Source organism: Stigmatopora nigra, chromosome 17, assembly GCF_051989575.1.
Source record: "Stigmatopora nigra isolate UIUO_SnigA chromosome 17, RoL_Snig_1.1, whole genome shotgun sequence".
Lineage (NCBI taxonomy): Eukaryota > Metazoa > Chordata > Actinopteri > Syngnathiformes > Syngnathidae > Stigmatopora > Stigmatopora nigra.
In genome coordinates this window covers 4,426,170-4,446,884 of record NC_135524.1, presented here as the reverse complement: position 1 = coordinate 4,446,884, position 20,715 = coordinate 4,426,170, and the positions used below count along the sequence as shown (strand labels likewise).

General features: G+C 39.7%; 3 protein-coding genes across 5 annotated transcripts in view; 2 read left to right on the top strand and 1 right to left on the bottom strand.

Moving 5' to 3' along the window:
* Positions 1 to 2,929: 2,929 nt before the first annotated feature.
* Positions 2,930 to 12,518, top strand: shc3 (SHC (Src homology 2 domain containing) transforming protein 3). Its single transcript, XM_077737952.1, has 12 exons — positions 2,930 to 4,885; positions 7,481 to 7,551; positions 7,845 to 7,908; positions 8,435 to 8,554; positions 9,190 to 9,243; positions 9,333 to 9,384; positions 9,866 to 9,995; positions 10,068 to 10,221; positions 10,290 to 10,368; positions 10,770 to 10,955; positions 11,023 to 11,330; positions 11,765 to 12,518. The coding sequence occupies exons 1-12, from the start codon at positions 4,331 to 4,333 to the stop codon at positions 11,891 to 11,893; spliced, it is 1,902 nt and encodes a 633-aa protein (XP_077594078.1). The 5' UTR covers positions 2,930 to 4,330; the 3' UTR covers positions 11,894 to 12,518.
* A 2,802-nt stretch (positions 12,519 to 15,320) lies between these two features.
* ctif (CBP80/20-dependent translation initiation factor) overlaps positions 15,321 to 20,715 on the top strand; it is a 63,351-nt gene continuing 57,956 nt past the window's right edge. For all 3 annotated transcript variants that reach the window (XM_077737010.1, XM_077737009.1, XM_077737008.1), the window contains exon 1: positions 15,321 to 15,378. The gene's annotated coding sequence lies outside the window, so the exon portion shown is untranslated. The remainder of the gene's footprint in view (positions 15,379 to 20,715) is intronic.
* s1pr3b (sphingosine-1-phosphate receptor 3b) lies at positions 15,327 to 17,814 on the bottom strand. The gene is made up of 2 exons (XM_077737015.1): positions 17,656 to 17,814; positions 15,327 to 17,515 (listed from the first exon to the last, which is right to left on the bottom strand). The coding sequence occupies exon 2, from the start codon at positions 17,488 to 17,490 to the stop codon at positions 16,342 to 16,344; it is 1,149 nt and encodes a 382-aa protein (XP_077593141.1). The 5' UTR covers positions 17,491 to 17,515; positions 17,656 to 17,814; the 3' UTR covers positions 15,327 to 16,341.

Here is a 20,715-nt window from a genome sequence, read left to right as displayed (position 1 = left end):
AAAACATTAACCCTGCTCATTTTGACTGGACTTTCCCCTGCATGGCCTGACTAACATTGTGGCCTGAGCCATCTAACTTTGAATATGGCGGCATTGGAAGAAAAAGCTGACATTTTGACTTGGAATGTCAATGATGTGGTGAAGTGTGTGTGTGTGTTTTATTATTATAATTTTTTTAAATCTATGGTAGGGTCACTGATGCATTTTGCCATGTCAACTGGGCCATTTTTGTGCCTGCCTGTGATTAAATTTGTGTGTATATATGAGAAAAAACATGTAAATAACGGGTCATTTGGGTAGGTAGGAGGGTGAAATAAATGGTGTCAAATGTTTATAGCAATGGCTTGTTTGCATTTTGTCTCTTTGAGTGATAACAGAGATTTCTGGATGAAGAGATTTTGGAAGCTATTACAATATTTCTTTATTACAAGATGTAAATGGTAAAAAATGTGGGTCAATGACTTTTTGGGGTATTTTTTTGAGTCTTTATTTCACTTTATTTGCAATTCTACCACTCAGAAAGGTTCCAGTCAGTGGCGGAACAAATCTGATCTGAGCCTGGGGCGGAAAATATGTCTAGGGGCCCCCAAAACTACAAAAATAAGCATTTCCTTAACATATTTTAGGTTGTCCACATGAAAAGTCCCCTTGTGTCCCTTAGGTCCTAGCAACATGTACATTGACTGGCTTATAGACGGGCGCGCCACGGATATGCCCGTGACAGAAAACCGCCTTGTGCTTGCTGGGAAAACGGTACTAGTGAGCAGTCAGATGCGGGCCGGTCCACTGCACCAGGACGCCCGTTTTGGCTGCGTGGTCCGGGCCGGCACGGCGAGTGACGCGTCACACGTGGACCTCCGCCTTGCCGTCGGAGGTATCTTTTAAGCCCATGAGGGCCCGTGAAAGGGTTTCTGATTCTTATGTGTCACGGCTGGTGTGATTGTTGGCTGTTTGACAGATGAGGGGGGCATTCCGTCCAGGGATTTGAACCAATGGAGGAGTGCACTCACCCAACATGAACAGCTGCTTAAAAGATGGGAAAAGTCTTGGGTAGGTGTCATTTTCTAACCTGATGCTTAACTGTCCCTTAACAGCATCATTTGTTACTAGATTTTCTAATCAGATCATGTATTAACTTTTTGGGGGACAGTGTCTCATACCATAAATGTTATATATTTAACTTATATAAATGTTTTTATACTGCTGTGTATTTATTGTTTGATGCCTATTTGACATTTTCTTTATCTTCACTGCAGGAAAACTGTAATGGCCAATGAGCACTCCCAAAAAAAGACGAAGCATCCCTTCACAATAAGAGATGGAATAGGCCCGGTACCTTTCTTTTTATTTCTCAGAACCCAAAAAAACTCAGACGACCCAATTCAGGAATCTTTATGAGGGAAGCAAGGCAAAAATATTTTAAAAAGCAATGTGCAGGGACTATAAAAATGTATGATATGTGAGCCCTTGCCCACCGTATTTATGCAAATGCTGCATTTTAAAAAGCTGCTTTGCCAAGTTTTGACGTTTGGACTTGTCGCTTGGATTAAACTTTGATACTCTGCTACATTTCCCCTGCTTTTGTCATGTTTTTGCAACATGCATAAGTCTTTGATGAGGTCTAAGGGGTGTGCTTGGTATTTGTACTGGTTTTCCCCTTTTTTGCAATGGCAATGTTGTTTTATTTCTATTCTGGCGTCTCCCTGTGTCCAAATAAAGAACAACAACTATATGCAATAAACTAGTAGTAGTATTACTTTAGATTACCAATACTACCTATTTGCACACAAGTTAAACATAAATATACTACTTGTCAGTCACAAATGCAAAATGCTATTTACTTAAATTAAAAACAAACGAGGCAGATTGGTTGGAGTATTGTTATTGGATACATTTTGTCACATGGCCAGAAATATTGCATGGCTGTTTTGTGAAGAAGGCACAGGTGAGTGGAATACTGCAAGACATTTAAATATTTGGTCAAAAAACTGAATTAAATGAAATAGTGCGACACAAGGGGTCCTTAATATATTTTGCTATGTTTGTGTAGATCATGTATCCTAAAACAAGTCACAAAATAAAGTTAGTAGTCTTGTAATATACTTTCATCTAGTTGTATTTCGACTTTAATCTCAACTCTACTATTATTTCCTTTACATTTGACTGGAGTAATTGCATATACTAACATGCAAGTTATACTGTTGAACTTTTCTATAAGTGCTTTTAATTTTTTGAGAAATACTACATACAAGTACTTTGGGGAAAGCAAAAGATCACAGGTAACAAAATTATTCTCCCGGCCAATCAGCAGCTTCATTTTTTGACTATGATATTTATAATAGCAAATATTAAATGGATAAAATATGATTTACACGCTATTACACATTTAATAAGGAAGAAATTGACCACAAAGACGTATGATTTGGATTTTTGTATTGCATATCGCTGGATTTAGGAATTTCAAAAGTGAATATTTGACTCTGACATCAATTCAAAGGTTTATTTTACAATAAAAAATAACCAACAAAGTAGAAACTTCATTACAACTTAAGTTAAAATTAAATAACTAAAATACATTTAATTATGGGTTTGTAATTCATGTATATTTTTGTGTGATTATCAATATTGAGTTGACAATTTAAGCATCTTGACAATAGTACAAGGCAATGAATCAGATTCAGATGGATTGAACGTCAATTGCTCTCAATGTCAGTCAATGAATTAAGAAGATAAAGCCTTGTAAACTGATGAATGACTATTTATTTTACCTGTCTTTTTTCTCAAGTAAAAAAGAGCATTCTCACCTGCACTCCCAGCAATGGTCTCTTCCACTATCCTGCAAGCCTCCCCTGAATGAGTCATCCAGCCGGCTGCTCATTGGATGGCAGCAGCCGTCCAGAGGGATTGCCTTGCAGCAGCAGCAGCAGCAGCAGCAGCAGCAGCAGCAACGGATCCGAGCCCAGCAGAGCGGCCTTGCTTTCATTCACAGAAACGTTGGTATGCCAGCCGGCTATTTCATTCACAGCCAGGACTATAAACCTTCCTTTTTGGTCCCCTTTTATCCTTTTCTCTTTTTCTTCTCTTCATCTTCTTTCCTTGTGTGAAGAAGGGAAGGGCAGGGTTTTTTTTTGTTTCCTCCCTCCTGCTTTCTATATTTGCCTTGTCGGGGAGGGAGACTGCAGTGCGAAATGCAGCAGAGTGAACGAGAAGCTGCTCATGAATGAGCGTCGCTTCCATTCTAGAAGGCTAGAGGACATTTTTTATATGAATAGTGTGTGTTTGAGCGTGTGAACGTTAGGGCTGCGCGCTTTCTTCCTTGCTGCCACGGCGACTGTGGATGCTCCACCATCAAGGAGACTGCCGCTTGCGCTTTTTTCCCTCCTCCTTCACTGACTCATCCTCGCCTGGGAAAGATGACGCCCAGGGCGGGTTTATTTGGGTGGTATCATCCGCTTTGCTCTAATTGCATCGTTTAATATCCAAAATTTGACGTTTTTATAGGATCTAGATTGCGATATAGTGGTAGGTGTCTTAGTTTTTCTTTAAAATGGCTGACAAATGTAGTTGAGTCAATTATTTTTAGATAAAGTCCCTAATTATCTAAGATTTCTTTATTACTAAATTTGAGCTGTCGCATAAATGTGTCTAGGATGAATTAAAACAAAAATTCTCAATGAGATGATTAACCTACCTCAGAATATTCCATAAAAAATCTATATTTTTGACTACAACAACCACAAAGACACTCTTATACATAATCAAAAATGAAATACATTAAACAACTGGAGGAGTTTATTAAGTGATTGTTTCTAGAGTGCTTTGAGTGGGAGTTTTTCCTCCCCTTCCCTGCCTTCCGCCCTCCCTCCAACAGGAAGTGATTTGCAGTGTTCAGCAACCCTTTTGTTGAGAAGGTTTTCTCACATCAGTGAGTCATGCTCCAGCTCTGAGCTGGCAGCAGCTATAGGCAAGAAGGCAACAGCCATATCGATTCCGTCGCCATCACCTTCCCTTCCATTTCTGGATTTTTGCCTCTTTTTTACAGAAGGCATCATCATCACTGCTTACTCCCGCTGCTGCGAGCAGCAGTTGAAGCATCACCACTGGAAACCACCACAACAACAACCTCCCCAAGCCTTGTTTCCATGGATTTACCTTGTTTTCCCATTCCTGAGCGGATTGAAGCGCCAGATTTTGCCCGTCAGGGCTCGGAAGAGAGGCCTACCACTGCTACGTCTGTTGCTGCCATGTTAAAGGAGAGGGTAATCGTCGCGGCAAGGAGGCGGGCGGTGCGTGTCGCTTGAGGCGCCACGACAGAGCAGAGGCGTAGGGTATGCTTCACCGCACCAAATACAACCGCTTCAGGAATGAGTCGGTGACGTCCGTCGATGACATTGTCCACGGCCTGTCCATGAACCCCAAGTTATCGGCCAGTCCAGAACCGCCTTACGCACCCCCCGCCGACGTTCAACCCTCGGCCGCCTCCAATGCTCCCGCCGGCCCCGTCGCCACCGCCGCCGTCGGACAAGACCACCCGGACGATGGCGGTACGCCCTTGTGTACTCTCATCAACAAGGTGTCCAACCTGAAGTTCACCAACTCGGGCAGCTTGCTCGGCATTAAGGGTCTACCCTCGGCTGTTAAGGACCTGGCGGTGTCCAAGCTGCAAGGTGGAGGAAGCCCGGGGTCGAACCCAGGGGCTTCGGCGACGGCGGTGCCCTGCCTACCGACGACGGAGAGTGCCGCCAACGTGAATAAGAAGAGCAGGCTGGATGAGCTTCCACCTGGTAGGGAGGACTGGAACTCTGGGCCTTTGGGCAAACCCTTCAGAGGGTGGTTGCATTCCAGTGAGAAGATCTCAGGTCCAGGAGTGACGTATATTGTGAAGGTAAGACTTGAATGTTAGTCCCTTGTTGTGAATCTGAATATCTTTGACTCTACTAGATGTGACTACCGGTTGTTGGCAGCCCACGAGTTAGTCTTTGGTGTCAAACTGCACTCTCGATTGGTCCCCAGGTAGTCATCAGACGACCATTCACACTAACATCATATGGATTTCTTTGAGGCTAATACTGTTGAGTTACAAAGTTTGTGGCAGAATAAGATAGACCAGGATTGGTCACAATTAAAAATACACATTGGGAAAGACAACCAATTACATTAACTTCCATTTAAATCTAGAAATAACAATATATATCATATTTTTTGGATTTTCTAAGTCATGCTTTTTTAATAGTTTGGCTGAGCCTGTGCAACATGTCAGTTGCTGTTGTTCTTCTTCTTGTGGACACTAACTTTTAAGTCCTACACTTTCGTCTATCAGGAAAAGATCATCCAGAAACTAGATTGTAGAGTGCTGTTTAGGCTTTAGTTATCTGAATAACGGTTAAATTACAGCAACCTCCTCAGCTTGTTGTTGTTTAAATTTTATTGACACAATGTATATATAAGGATTAATCTTGGTCACTGATAAATTAAAATACCGCCCAAAAATGCAACTTTTATTCCAGTGCAACTCAAATATGTATTTAACATTTTTCTCACTACATTTTTTTAGGGTGCTGTAGTATGCCTGAAAAATATTGTCTATAGTATTTTAAGAAATAGCTCATAATACTAATGTTTGTTCCTGGCTGTATCATGGCCATTGAAATCTATGTGAATCAATACTTTACAGTTGACCTAGTTGGCTAAGATCATCAGCCTGGAAAGCTTCCTTTTTTTGAAGGTCATCTGTGGGTGTTGTCTTTTAATACGTTAGCACTTTCCTTATATGCTTTGGTAGCATTGTTGATATCTTTATTCCCCAGTGGGCTGTGGTCGGGTGAGTTTAGCAGCAGGGATAAGAAAATAAAGGAAATAACCAAGGAAGAGCATCTTATGTCAACGGCCAACATACATCATTTGAAAGGAGCACACGGCGCTGCGCTGTGAATGTCATCATGCCGGAAATGAGTCACCGGCAGGACTGATGAAGCTGAGGTGTGAAGTGAATAGAAAATCTAGCCCACCCCTTATTTTTTTTTACCTGTTTCCTTTTAAAGCACGCCTATTATACTTTTTTACTCTAGTTAATCTATAGTATACATATTGCGTTATTTTATACTTTTAAAAGGCGAAAAACTATGTTGAGAATAAATAATAATGAAAATGTTTACTTTACTATTTGATTCTTTGGTTAAAAAAATATTAGTACAAATAAATGACCAGAAAGAGACGTTGAAGGTCATTCATTGGCAAGTTGCTTCAAACTAATCACACTATTGGTACATCCAAAAAGCATAATATATATAGGCTTTGCATACAGCCATATACGACATAAGCAAACACCGACAAAGCGTCTGCATGTCAGTTCATGTTAACCACATTTAGGCCAGTCGGCATCAATGAACTCGTCCATTTTACGCAGGAGGCCCTTTGAGTTTAACGTCGCTTCGAATTAGTGTCACATGGTCGCCCCCTCACCCATCATGTGCCATTACTTCCAGTGGACATTGATCTTGCCTTTAGCATTGACACAAAAGACATGGATTTGTTGTAAATGCATTTGTACAAATAAATCCTTTCGCTCCCACACTATGATTAGATGATGACCAACCCTGGATATACATTGCCTCACCCCCATAGTCTGTAGCCCATGACCCATAACCTCAATTACCACATGAACTGCTATTTGCAGTTAAGTAATGAAGTACATTAAAAGGAATTGCATTGTGTTTTGATGGGTTGTCAAAAATATCAAAAAGTATTGACGTATTCGTACTGAAATGTAACTGTATACAATATTTAATAGCAAATTTGTTGTTATTGGGTTATTTGGATTTTTTTACTACTCTTGAGAGTAATCAGAATGAAAAATATTTTTTTATTATTGTTTTTAACTTGTAATTTGGTTGTCAGTGACGTCTGGCTGAAACTCAAAGATGACCTTTTAATAGCCAGTCCTCCCAATTTCAACAAATTGTATGTCTATGGTTGTCAATGGCAGGAAATGAGTGATGCAGTGAGGGCTTGGGGAAATGTGTTTTGTGCATGCTTGGTGATGAAAGTGACGCTCATCAACAGTACAAAGTGTTCCTGGTCTGTTCTCCCTGTGAGTAGGTGTCGACTAATGAATAGCATTACAAGGGGATATTATGAGGCAAAGTTAGCATTGATACTATTTTTTTTTTCAAACTGTACTGCAACTCTTAGTTAGGTTGGTTCAAAGTACAATTTCTTATGAGGTCTTCTGTTTATGTTGTTCACTGGTGGCGATATAGTGTCGCAAATGAGCACTAATTCAACATTAAATTAAAGAAAATTCTAGATCAATAGAATAAATACAGTTTACAGTGAAATGTATAAGCTTGTCTTCAATGGATAGTTTGTAGACTTTATCCAATGTGAAAAAAGCAAAACAATGATTGTTATGCATGCTCGTGGAAGCCTTTTGAAATGTAATGACGCACTTTTGTAACATCTTTTTGTTATTTCTTTCTAGTATCTGGGTTGCATTGAAGTGCTGAGATCAATGAGATCTTTAGATTTCACCACACGATCGCAAATAACAAGGTAAATAAATCTGGGTTCACTTTTCTGACGTCACTTCATGGTAACCTGCATGTGATCATGAAGACTAAGAAAGGCCAACAATGACTAATCCATTCATCAACCTCAACTTTAATCTCTTATACTTTATATTTCAAACATATATGGCAAGTTTGGTACAAAAAAAAACTTTTATTCGTTCTTGAATTATCTAAAACAAGCAGGAAAACAAAATTGAATATGTAACCCTTGCCTTATGGAGGTTTCACCGACTGGTAGAGCCAATACATATTTTTTGGTTGTTATTTCTTTGACAGAGAAGCCATCAGCTTGGTCTGGGAGGCTGTTCCAGGGACCAAAGGAGGTCTACGGAAGCGAAAGGTATGCATAAATTTGGACTAAAAACGTGCATTAGGTGCAAATCTGAGGATTTGCTGGACACATGAGTGGGTCAATATATAGCAGTTAAGAAATTAGATGATAAGGCAGGGAAGGAGTTATTTTACTTCTAAATATTGATGTATCTTCTTTAATGCACACTTTTTTAGATCATCAAATTAAATTGTTCATTTTCCCCTCATCCTTCCTGGCTGGAGAACGGAAGATAACACACCCTCATAATGAGATTGAAGAATTGATGAGACGCCATGGCACCATGTGCCTTGTTGATGCAAATGCGTGCACGATTACATGCACATTATTGCGGGGGCTTGGCACGCCACATCCCGTACTGCAATTCTTTTCACACGGTTTTTCGGTGACTCACAAAGTCAACATATCTAGTCTTGCTGTGGGCCTAAATATCTATAGTATACTTGGTCAACAAGTGTCCACCTGTTACAACAAAAATACAATCTGTAGTTTTTCATTTTGGTAATATTTTTTAAATATTTTTATTGTGTGATAGCCGCCATCCAAAGCTCTGTCCAGCATCCTGGGGAAGAGCAATCTACAGTTTGCTGGGATGTCCATCAACCTAAACATCTCCACCAGTAGCCTCAACTTAATGACACCAGACTGCAAACAGGTGAGGTGTAAAACAAAAACTGCTGAAATGCTATTATTGGCAAAGCAAGGTTAAAAAAGACAGTAATGTCTTCGGTATTTATAGCCACTCTGCTATTTTCGTACATACAAACACACCCATTCAGAGACCCTTTTATCAATGTACTAAGTAGGAGTATAATATACTAGTATACCATTAAGAATGATAGCTGTGCAAGTACAGGATGCAAGTAAATATGTCATTCAATAATATTAACCAATTGACTGCAATTGATGGCGATAAGTGTGCAATCCATTTGAAATGAATTTATTTTTTATAAACCATTAATCCACATTTTTTCAGACATGAACCGTACAGTACCTCGATTCACTTATATTTGAGCATTTTCTGCATTGGAAATTGCAAAATGTATGGAAATTGCTGCCAAACTTTGCCCCTCAGCCAGTATTGTTCTTCATAGTTAAAATTTTCTGCAGCACACCATTTTTCTGCTGCCCTCTTTTTTTTATCTTAGATTATGAATAACTACATCACCAAGATATATTAAAAAAAACACTTTTCTGTTCTCTTGACCAGGCCTGTCACTATCAATTAATTTGGGAATAGATTATCTTTATATCTGAAATAAAGTCTGCAATATATTTCTAATTGTGCAGATCATCGCCAACCATCACATGCAGTCCATCTCCTTTGCATCTGGTGGAGACCCTGTAAGTATTTAATACATCTAATATTTAATACATTTAATAAATTATTCACAATAAATAACTCTTAACAAATATTTTTCTCTGTATTTCAGGATACAAATGACTTTGTGGCCTATGTGGCGAAGGATCCTGTTAACAGAAGAGGTATTTTTAAATCCTTTACAGGGACTCATTGGTAGGAGTTGAAAGCACTCAACATCCCATAATTTTTACTGTGAGGCTTTGTGGCAATCATTCTTTAATGACACTGAAAGATGAGAATGAATTGTCGTCCAGCAATGAGTTAAATACTATGAAATAAGTAAAAAAGCAACTTTTTAGACTGTTATTGGTGGCCATTTCATTATTTTTTAATCAATTGTAAAGAATTGTATTCATTCTTAATAAAAAGATAAGAGAATAATATTAAAACTGCAATAATGCATAGCAATGATAAAAAATATAAATAAGTACAAATGTAATTATAATTGAATTAAGACCAGCAAAAGCAAATTTTTATTAAGTTGTGTATAAAATTGTGCTTCAGATTGATATTATTTGCCTGAAAAATCTGCACTATCCCACTTTTAAGGTCATAAAAAATAATCTGATGCCTCTTTTGCTTTGTTTATTCGACTTTCCTCAGCATGCCACATCCTGGAGTGTTCAGATGGTCTGGCCCAGGACGTCATCAGCACCATTGGCCAAGCCTTTGACCTTCGCTTCCAGCAGTATCTGCAGTGTCCTTCCAGCAAGCCTTCCTCCACACATGACAGGTGAATGTTATACCTGAGTGTTTGTGCGTGTAATCTGAAAAATCCAGTTCAAATTTGTTCACTGGCACACAGGGTCCTCAACGTGGAGGATTTACCTTGGACGGAAGAGGAAGACGAGTCCGCAGAGCATCCGTACTACAACAACATCCCCGGGAAGATGCCGCCCCCCGGAGGCTGCGTTGACACTCGGCTGACCAATCAGAACGCGCCCTCAGACGGGAATCAGGTGACTTAAAAACCACAATCAAGGATGAGTAGTTGCATTCATACTAATATACAGATGGTTTGTTTTAGACGGAGCAGAACTATTACCAAGGGAGACATTGTGGAGAAAACTGGTCAGAGGAGAGAAAGTCTATCTTTATTCAACAAGGTAGTAAAATTGTATTTTTTCAGGTTATACATTTTTGCTTATTTTTTCTTATCATAGTATCAAAAACTAATATTTATAGCTTGTACAGAATGTGTGCAGGAATTCTCTCTAGGACTCAATAAGGTCTTAAAATCACAATTTCTTGGGATGTATTTTTTAAAATTCTTTATTATTAGAATGCATGCTTACATGCAATATCAACAGACATGACATTATATGTATCTAATCAATAATCAATAATTCTTGGCACTTAGTAATGTCTTTTTTATTTATATATTAATTTATTTATTGATTATCCTTAGCTATCTGAGAGAGAAAAAACGTTTTTTTCTGTAGCGTTCAATTACAAGTGGTCATCTCAATCATACATTTTTATTTCCTATATTTCTTATTGTCTCCAGGGTCCTTGGATATAACCAGCGAGTACAAAACCCCAGTGACAAAAGCGGATGAGATGCCCACATACATGAACACCCAGCAGATAGACGAGCAGGTCTTGGCGGCGCTACAAGCCGAGGCGGAGCAAGTGACCAAGAACATGGCGACCATTCCCCGGGATAACCCTCAGACGGATCTTTTTGACATGAGTAAGTCCTTTGTGGTTCTTTAAGAGAGAAAGGACAGTTTTATCACATCCAAAGCATCTGTGACCAGAACCCTTCGAGGACGCCATCCAGTCGCAGCCCAAAGCGCCCTCGCAGGTGTCCGCCCTGCACAAGGCCACCTCGGTGGACAATTCCAGCCCGTTACTGGCGCGCTCCATCGCCTTTCGGGCGCAGGAGGAGCTGGAGGGACAGGCGTGGTACCGTGACAAGATGAACCGACGCGATGCTGAGAAACTGCTACGTGAGGATGGCGACTTCCTGGTGCGAAAGAGCGCCACCAACCCGGGCTCTTACGTGCTGACTGGCATGCACAATGGAATGGCCAAACATCTGCTTTTGGTGGATCCCGAGGGCACGGTGAGGATCTGACTATAAATGTTGGACGACAATTTTGGGGGGGATTCCTGAGGTAGAAAACTGTAGATAATAGTCTAAAATAAAGAATGCTCATTTTTCTTTCATATTTTATCATATGTCAATATTTGATATGAATGCTATAAGTAATACTTAAAAAAACATGAAATACATTAAAAAAATAGATCCCATTGGTCTAAATCTTGACCTCATAGGGAAAAACTGATTTTTATTTTAGATTACACACCAAAAAGTACCAAAAAATAATTTAAAAAACAGCTTTCTGATTGACCTACTACAAAAAAATGTGTTCCCTAGTGTAATCCGTCCATTTTGTTCATCCATTTTTGGTTTAAATTTGTACATTTTGCTACTTTCTGGCCCCAAAAAATCTGTTTCTTACTGTTTTTTTCTGCTTTTTTGTTTTTATTTAAAAGGTCCGGACTAAAGACCACGTTTTTGACAGCATTGGCCATCTGATTGGCTACCACCGTGACAACAAACTGCCAATCGTTTCGGCTGGTAGTGAACTGTGTCTTCTTCAGCCGGTAGTATGGAAACAGTGACCCCTCTACCCGCTGTGGGGCAAATGGGAAGCTCTGAACTCTACTTCCTGCCGTCTCAGAAACTTGAAGTGTGTGGGGAAACCACTGGGGGGGAAAAAGTCTAAACAGCTCGTGCAACGTGAGTTACAAAAAAAAAAAGAATATTTGTTATAGAACTGTTATTTTATCGTGACCACTGAAATGTTCTATTTTTGCGAAGACGTATAAGACACACAATCTCTTGATTTGGTGTTTGGAACGATGTGTTCTTGTAGTTTGGACAAATAGAGCAGAGTATTTAAAATTATGAAAGTTACAAATGTTACTTTTTCGTCTGTCAAGCACAACCACATTTTAACTGATCAAAAAACAAAATATAAGAGCCCCATTCAAATGCTGTTTATCCTTCAGAGTGCTTTTTGACTGTGGCTTGAATTAGTTATTTTAAAGGGTTTACTTGTGACAGGAGAAAGGGCCACACTGAACCCTTCCAAAAAATGTAAAAGTTGTAATATTAATAATCTTCAAATTTTCTTTTTATTTATTTTTAAATGTTTACTTGCAACTTAATTTTTTCTCCTCACAATATGATGACTTTTGTCACTATGTCACTAGTCTTTTCAGCCTTTAATATTGTAAAATTGCAAGTTTAAATTTGGAATATTGTGTTTTCAGAGAGGCCCTAAATCTCTTTTTTTGTTTTTTGTTTTGTTTCACTGGATTGCATGACCCTTCTATTTAGGGCAAGGTTACTGTGACAACACTGTAAAGATAATCCTGTTCTGATTTGCATGATTTGGATTCTTTTGTAGGTGTTAGTGATATTACAGGTGCTTTCATCACCTTATCACAAGTTATGATGACAATTTTAACCCTTTATAGGGCACTTATTTAAATACAATTAATGCAAAAAAATCACCCAGAGTATGCCCCAAAAAATCAATCAGTAAACTGAACATTCCACCAAATCAATAAGTGCTTAAAACACATAGGATGTCACCCAGATATTGTGACCCCAAATTGCCCCAAAATATCAGGAAGATGAAGATTAGAAATTGCCTTGTAAATGACTGAAAATTAACAGTACGTGGCCATAAATAATCAGGAAAAAAAACAGAAATGATCCAAAAGCGACATGAAATGAACCAAAAATGCAGAAAAAATGACTCAAGGTCAATATGAACCCAGATAATACCCAGAATGTCCTCACAATCAACAAAAAGTGACCTTAAATTTAACCTAAATTTGCAGGACATGGCCTAAAATTTACAAGTTTTTACTGTAATGACCTACAGAACAGAGAATCCTACCCAGAAATAGCATCTTCTGGTAATTTCTAGTCTGTTATTAACATTTGATGAATACAATTACTCACAAAAAAAATCCTAAGTTTTTCAAATGACCAAAAATAGTCACTTGCCCTATAAAGGGTTAAAGGTCACAGGTAAATAGCACAATCCCAACCTTGGATAAGGCGTCATTTGCAATCTCCCCTAAACCACATTTAAAAAGCGGGCCCAACTCTAGGTGTCAGCACAGATAATCTAAGAACCGGTCCACATTTCTGCACCTGAGTAGCAAACACCTGATTATTTTTGCAGTCTGCTGTCGATGGGGCAAATGAACAGAGGTGCGCTCAAATGCAGTCGAGCCAAAAATCAGCATGCGTTTCAATGGGCTCGGGAGAAGACCGGTGCAATGTAATGCCTGTAATTTTGCTGCAAGAAGGGAGTGTACAGTACGTGTTTGTCATATAACAATTTAACTGAAGTTTGTGAAAACCTGGAAAACCATCTTTGGCGTAGGTTATTATAATTTAAATTTTGGTGATGGTGGTGGGTTGGGGTCAAATGTGCACACTTTGTTTTATTAAGTGAAAATGCACATTTGCAGTGATTTCTATCTCTTTCAACCCATTGCATCACATCAAGTGGCTTTTTTCCACCCTTCTGTTGTGAAGTTCAAATTGTTCAAATGGATTGGACACTTGTGACTAAAAATCTGAACACATTTGACTCCACTCCAAGAAGATTCTCAAGGCAAACACAATTGGAATTTTCTTTTGCAGGGGTTTCCGTTGATGAAAATGTGCCTTTTCTTTGTACAAACTACTGGATGTTTTTCCTCCCTTCTATCTTCAAAGTGCAATAGGTTCAATATGGAGCATGCCTGTCCTCCATTTATGGAGTTGGTGTTTTTTGGCCCTGCTGCGTGTTGCTGCTCGACACCTCCTTTCCTCACTCCCTCTCTTATTATTATTGTTATTATATACATGGAGTGTAAACGTTAAGCTTTCCCCTCCTTCACATTAGAACTAGAATCACACAAGAGGTCACTATTTTTGGAAGGGTGCAGTAAATGGGGAAAGCAAGAGAATCAAGGACATCAAATCAAAAGACAGTCTAGATGTTTACAGATTTAATCCTTTGGTTGTATGGGTTTGACATTATTCTGTATGACTGTTGGCAATAAAACCGTGAATGTGTAGAAACTCTGCTTTGCACCTTAGTATATTTATCCTGAAAAAAAATTCTCCAACTTGCAGTAGTATAATATATTATAAATTATGATATCATTTGTATTTAATTCTTTTATTTATTTTAGATGCTGATATGTATGCTTTTTTCTCATTTAAACATTAACAATCAATACTAAAACCCCTGTTAAAGTGCATATTTATGGCTGTGAATAATTATATATACTATATATTTTTTATATACTACTATATAATTTGTGCCAATTCATTTTAACTTTGATATAGTCTGAAATTATTATAATTCACTCAATTTAGTTCAGTTATAGAGTTTATAGTAATTTGCTGATCATATATTTGATAATATACAAACAATGTGATAAGAAATTAAGGGACATCTGGGCAAGAACGTTTCTGATTGGTTAACACAACGGAAAACTGATGAGGACAAGAGGAAACAGACAAAAATCTACCAGAATCGAGATGCCATGCAGAGGCAAGGAGATTACGTGTAAGTCAAACACAAACATGCAAAAATGATAACTTTTAAGCATCGCTGTACGTTTGATCTATCGTTATTGTATAATCATTTGCATGTATGCTTTAACTGTGTAAAATCAGCTCAATATTTTTAAAAATCAATGTCATTTTATGTTTTCTTAAGCTTTGCACGCATGCAATTGTTATAATGTCCATGTTGGATCTTTCAATCCACAATAATAGGCCTCCAATCTTGTGGATGTTTTCATCATGCTGGTAATTTAAATGACTATTTTATCACGAATAAACGTCCAATGCATTCGCACTAAGAGTAGGGATCATTTTCTGCAAGATCTCCCAGTTCAAATGACTTGGACATCCATCACCGTCAATGGGAAGTAGTAACTTTTTTTTTTTTTTTTACACTTCTGCAGAAAAGTATGCACGATCGCAACGAGATGACGTGATTTCCAGTGCAATGTGTTCCCTGGACATTTAAGGGGGATTTGGACGCATAAATTGGACACTTGACAAGCTCTGCACACCATATAAGGTAATGTACACTTTCTATTGATCACATATAAGATAAGAAAATCACATGCGCATCAAAAGTGCAGTTTCATGCTTTTGCAGTTATTTACATAAGGTTGATCTGGTATTTTCAAAAAAGATATTACAGAAATGTGCATTATAGCAGACTAGGTACTTTCTTTAACAGCCAGCAGGTGACACCCTCGCACCAATATTGTATTCAGTATACCAATATATGTATATAAGTACTGTATGTATATCAGTATGGCTTTCCACTCTGCAGCTCCTTTCATTTAAGCATGCAGTTGAGATGTTCAAAGTCAGAATTAGTGCATAAACTGTAATAAATAAGCTGCAATTGTCTCAAACAATCACACTATTACTCTACTTCAGGACTACAATCATTGAAACAGTTGATCAGTTGGCTATTTTCCCATGTAAATTCATTTACACTGAATTTCTTGCATCCAATGATGTGCCTATGTCCACTTTTTTCTTTCATTTTAATACAATATTAATTGTGACTTGCAATGACAAACTGAAGCCCCTCTTGGTCTTATTTTATAATTAACAGGATAGGACTACACCCATTTCTGATTTGGGTTAGTTTTTCTCATCCCACTTTTCGATAACTCCCTGTCATAGGCCGTACCCAGTTTGATTTATCGCGTTTACATCGCAGTCCTTTTGGCAAGAATGCAAATTAAGACTTGAATCTGATCCGAGGTCCTGTCAAACTTTTCGTCTGCAATGTCCACCTACTTTTTGACAACAGGTTATATTTAATATTCCGCTGCAGTCACTTTCCTAGAAAATCAGTCTCTGTGAGCTACAACTTTTTCCGGATTATCCAAAGGACTCTCAACGTTCAAATTGCAGACGGTGCAATGCTTCATTGCAATTTGGAAAGGATGCAACTCCCAAAAGGACACTGAAGTCTTTCCAACTATTTGCTAGGACCGCCTTTCCAAGCGTCATTATTCTCTCACTCGTTCTCGCCATTCTGGAGAATGTCCTCTTCTTCAATGGCGCTGGGCCCAGCAACGTGCGAAACCTTTGCAAGGCCGGAATCCCCCTCCGCCAAGTCAGGTACCGCCTGCCTGCCCCCTTGCAGGTTGGGGTTGTTCTGGCTACTCCACGACTTGCTCCGGCTCGCCTCCATGCACTGCCTGTTCCCACTACCTTGCACCGACGACGCTTTACGTGAATAGCAAAGGCAGCAAACTAAGCCCAAAAATGCCCGCCTCATCTCACGGCTGGCCAGCGTATATATGATGGGATTCATGGCCGAGTTGAGCACGGCCAACGCGATGAACCAGTCGGCCTTGTAGAGGACGGGGCAGCGGCCACGCTCCTGGCACGCCACGTCCACCAGTAACAAGACGAAAACGGGCGTCCAACAGGCGATGAAGACGCCCACCACGATGATGACTGTGCGTAGCAGCGACATGGCGTGCTCCGAGTTGCTGTGCTTGCTCACCTTGCGGCTGCTGGACTTCACCAGGATGTAGATGCGAGCGTAGAGTATGGACATGGCCAAGAGCAACGCCATGAAAACGGTGATGCAGAAGGCCACGTATTTCTTGGAATACAGCGGCAGCACGGTGGAGCAGTCGGCAAGGTCGCCTAAGCAATTCCAACCCAAGATGGGCATGGCCCCGAATGAGATCGCAATTAACCAGCATGTGCCAATAAGCAGGAAGACACGGTAGTTCTTGTTAGCGTCGTAGGGTCTCATTTTGATCATGGTTAGATGGCGCTCAATAGCGATGGCCAGGAGGCTGAAGATGGAGGCGCCCAGCGCCACAAACATGCTGCCCTCGCGGACAAACCATAATACAGGAGAAAGGTGGAGGGTTTTGTCGCCTGACAGGAGCAGGTTGACCAGGTAGGCCACTCCGGCCAACATGTCGCACAATGCCAAGTTGGCGATGAAGAAGTACATGCGATTGTGGAAGCGCTGGTTCCGCCATATAGCCACCAACACTGTCAAATTCTCCAATACGATAAAGCTACACACCACCAGGAACAAGAGGGTCTTGGTGTCTGGGATGCCCGTTCCGGTGTCTACTTTGGGCCGGTGGCCCAGCTTGCCCGTGTAGTTGTAGTGCAGGTAGATGTGAGGATCGATCATTTTGAAGTCGGATGCTTTCCGGGATCTGATGGAAGACAAGTCAGGCTTCCGCTCAAGCACTTTTTTTTCCACATTACGATTGCTCAATGCATGCAGCAGGCTATGAAGGTTTGGATTTACACCGAGGACCAATAAAACAGGGTGGAAGAAGTCGAATGGACTTACCCGGAGGACTTGCGAGGTTTCAGTCGCTCCAAATCTGAAGTCCAACCATGTCATTAAATTGGACTTTTACTTGGATTCCCGCAAACAGACAAACTTTCCCGATCTCCTCTCGCTCCGCACAGTGCACAACATCATTGCCCTTTTCCTCCCCTAAACTCAAGAGTTGATGTCAGTCTAGAAGTCACACCCCTTCTTCCCTGTTCCCTCCTCCTTCTCCTTATTTTATCCTCCCTCCTTTCTTCAAGACACCACTGCATACGTTGACGTTCTTTTCTGTAACTTATTCTCACACTAGCCCCTTTTAAATGCTTTTTTTAAAATTTAAAAATAAACATCTGATGTCATTCTTTAACCTTATGACTCCTCCTTTTTTGTCCAAACTAAAAATTCCACTTTATCTACATAAAATATCCATGCAGATAACACATCAATTATTCATGCATTATTTCGATGTCCACCAAGTGCCCATTAGTTATTACCATCCATCCTTTATTGGTCTGTTTGTATATTTATTGATAATTCATCCATTTACTACTATCTATTTGCACTCCATCTACATTTAGTCTGTCAGTACACCAATCTGATACATACAAATGTTACTGGCATCCATACATAGCTGTCAAATAGCCGATACCTACATTTTAGTGCTGTATTGGCCCAACAGTAATTGACCTCTATTTGTGACAAATGCATTTAAAATTAAAGTCACATGACTAGATGTTTTTTGTCGTAAATGGAAGTGCAACATTGAATTTGGTGTAGTTCTGCTGAGCACAGTTCTTTAAAACAAACCTCACTTTTTCCTAATGTGGGAACCAATTATGAATGACTTAACCAAGAGGAACATTGCTTTGCGGCAATAGCATTGTTCCACAGTCAACGAGAAAGAACGAGTCATTTTTTTGGAGAGAAATCTGGGAGCCATCATGGAACAGGATTAACAAACGCGGTCAGGGAAAAAATCTGAGGAAAAAAATTGCCGTGTGGGGCGTACATCTGCATCGACATTGACGGCGGTCTAAGAAGGAAACCATCTTCTAGCAGGAAGCCACAATATGTGGTTGTGTGCTGTGTATTCATAGACTACCACAGAAAAAGATGGGTGGAGGGCTCTATTTTTCCCCCCAATGAGACCACCCTCACTAAAGGGTTTGGCCTTGTCATTTGCATGGACATTTCGAGCGTCTCGGCTCGCGCCATCACTGTCCCGCACGTTTGATTCCCAACTAAGGCTGAAGACATTTGATGTCGCCCTACCAGCCGCAACCCTTCATTAGGAGAGTAGTGCAGCTTGGCTGAGGCCGGTTCGCTTTTGCTCTCGCTGAGCTGCGACCTCACAGCTGGGAAAACCATTCCTGGACTTTTCCACTCCTCAGCTGCAGCCACTATTTGATATTGTGTATGTGTGTGTTGGAGTTTATTTGAGTTGTGCGACCACACCGCAGAGCAGACACTGTTTAACCCTTTGTTGGGGAAAGAAATGATTTTTTGGGGTCTTTTAATTCATTGGTCGCAACCAGGGCAATGGACGTCTATTCCATTCATCTTGAAATTTCCTTACAATTATTTCAAATGAGGAAAAAATAGGGATAGAATAGATTGTTTTGCAAATTGCTTCCTCTTTCTCCCTTTATCAAGAGTAGTAGCTAGTATTTGTATATAAAAATTTATTGCCACCAATATTTACTCTTAAGAGACATGATAAGCCAACAGACCAGAAACATGCTTTACGCTCACCTCACAGGCATAAAGATATACTTTTAAAATGAATTATTCACATGCCATATAAAATCACCAAAATCTAAGTCTGCACTGTGTATATATATAAAGATGGAGTAATCTCTATAATGAAGACATGCATAATTGATTCTAGTAAAGCAGTGGTAAGTGTCCATGGCATGATAATAAGAAGATAAGAACCCGGGTGTGCAGTGTAATAAGCACATTGGATGACGTGTTTGTCCAAAAGTGCTTGAAGAGGGGAGACGGGGAAGGTTAGACTAGGTTAACCCATCATTAGAGTGAGAGCATGGATGGCATATAAAGGGGTGCATGTGCAATTACACCCTGAGACTGTGTCTTTAATTTCACCCACTACATTTTTTTTTCCTCCAACGGTCCCCCAGTGAGTGAGTGAGTGAGTCAGGCAGGCAATCCCCGCCTACATCGTGTGGCTTTGTGGTCGTCATATTTTGGAACAAGTTAGTGGGAGCCCCTCGTATGTTGAGAAGTTATATGATAACTTTAGCTGTCATTTGATGCTGGAGAGCTCATCTTGTGTGTGAAAGTCCCTTTTTTATGTTGTCTCGGCTGTTGTTTTTAATGGCATGATATGGGGGGAAAAGTCGTTATGGGACTTTTTGGATTCTGTAGGAGGGCGTTTGACTTTTTTTTAATGTTACTGTCGGACTTGGAAAAAGAGAAAGTCATGCTTCTAACAAGTTGTGTTCCAATAGGCTGGATGTAATTTGGGTGATATGATATGTAAATATTTTTGGTACATGGCCTTCTTCAGCTGAAAGTTACTGTCAAGCAAAACCTCAAGAAAATTACTACTTGTGCATTTAAAGTCATCTCTTTGAGCATATCACCCCAAAAGTTAATGGGCCAACACTCCCTGATATTGATAATTATTTTAGTGCTTCATTAGACGTCACAATGAACATTTATGGTAACATGTCTACCTTATATACTGGAAGTATAAATGCACTCCATCAATAATGATGCTATGTGATGTAATCAGCTAATAATCGCATTGTCTTGTAGTAGTAATTTACTTTCTTTAGCTTGAGTGTGCTTAGTGTGCGTTCGTATGTGAGTGAGTACTTATTTGCAGGCTTCAATGCTTTTCTCCTTCAGATCCATTAGTGTGAGTTGTATCGACGTAAAGCTGTCTCCGCCACTCTTCTTTACGGCCCAAAACGTTGGTCAAACTTTGTGCATTGCACTTTACTGTCAGTCATGTTTGTTTCATAGAACAAAGGCCATTTTATTCTGGCGTGATCGCTTAATGCAGCGAATAAAATTGCTGCAAATCTCCTACTTCAAATGGATTGGACG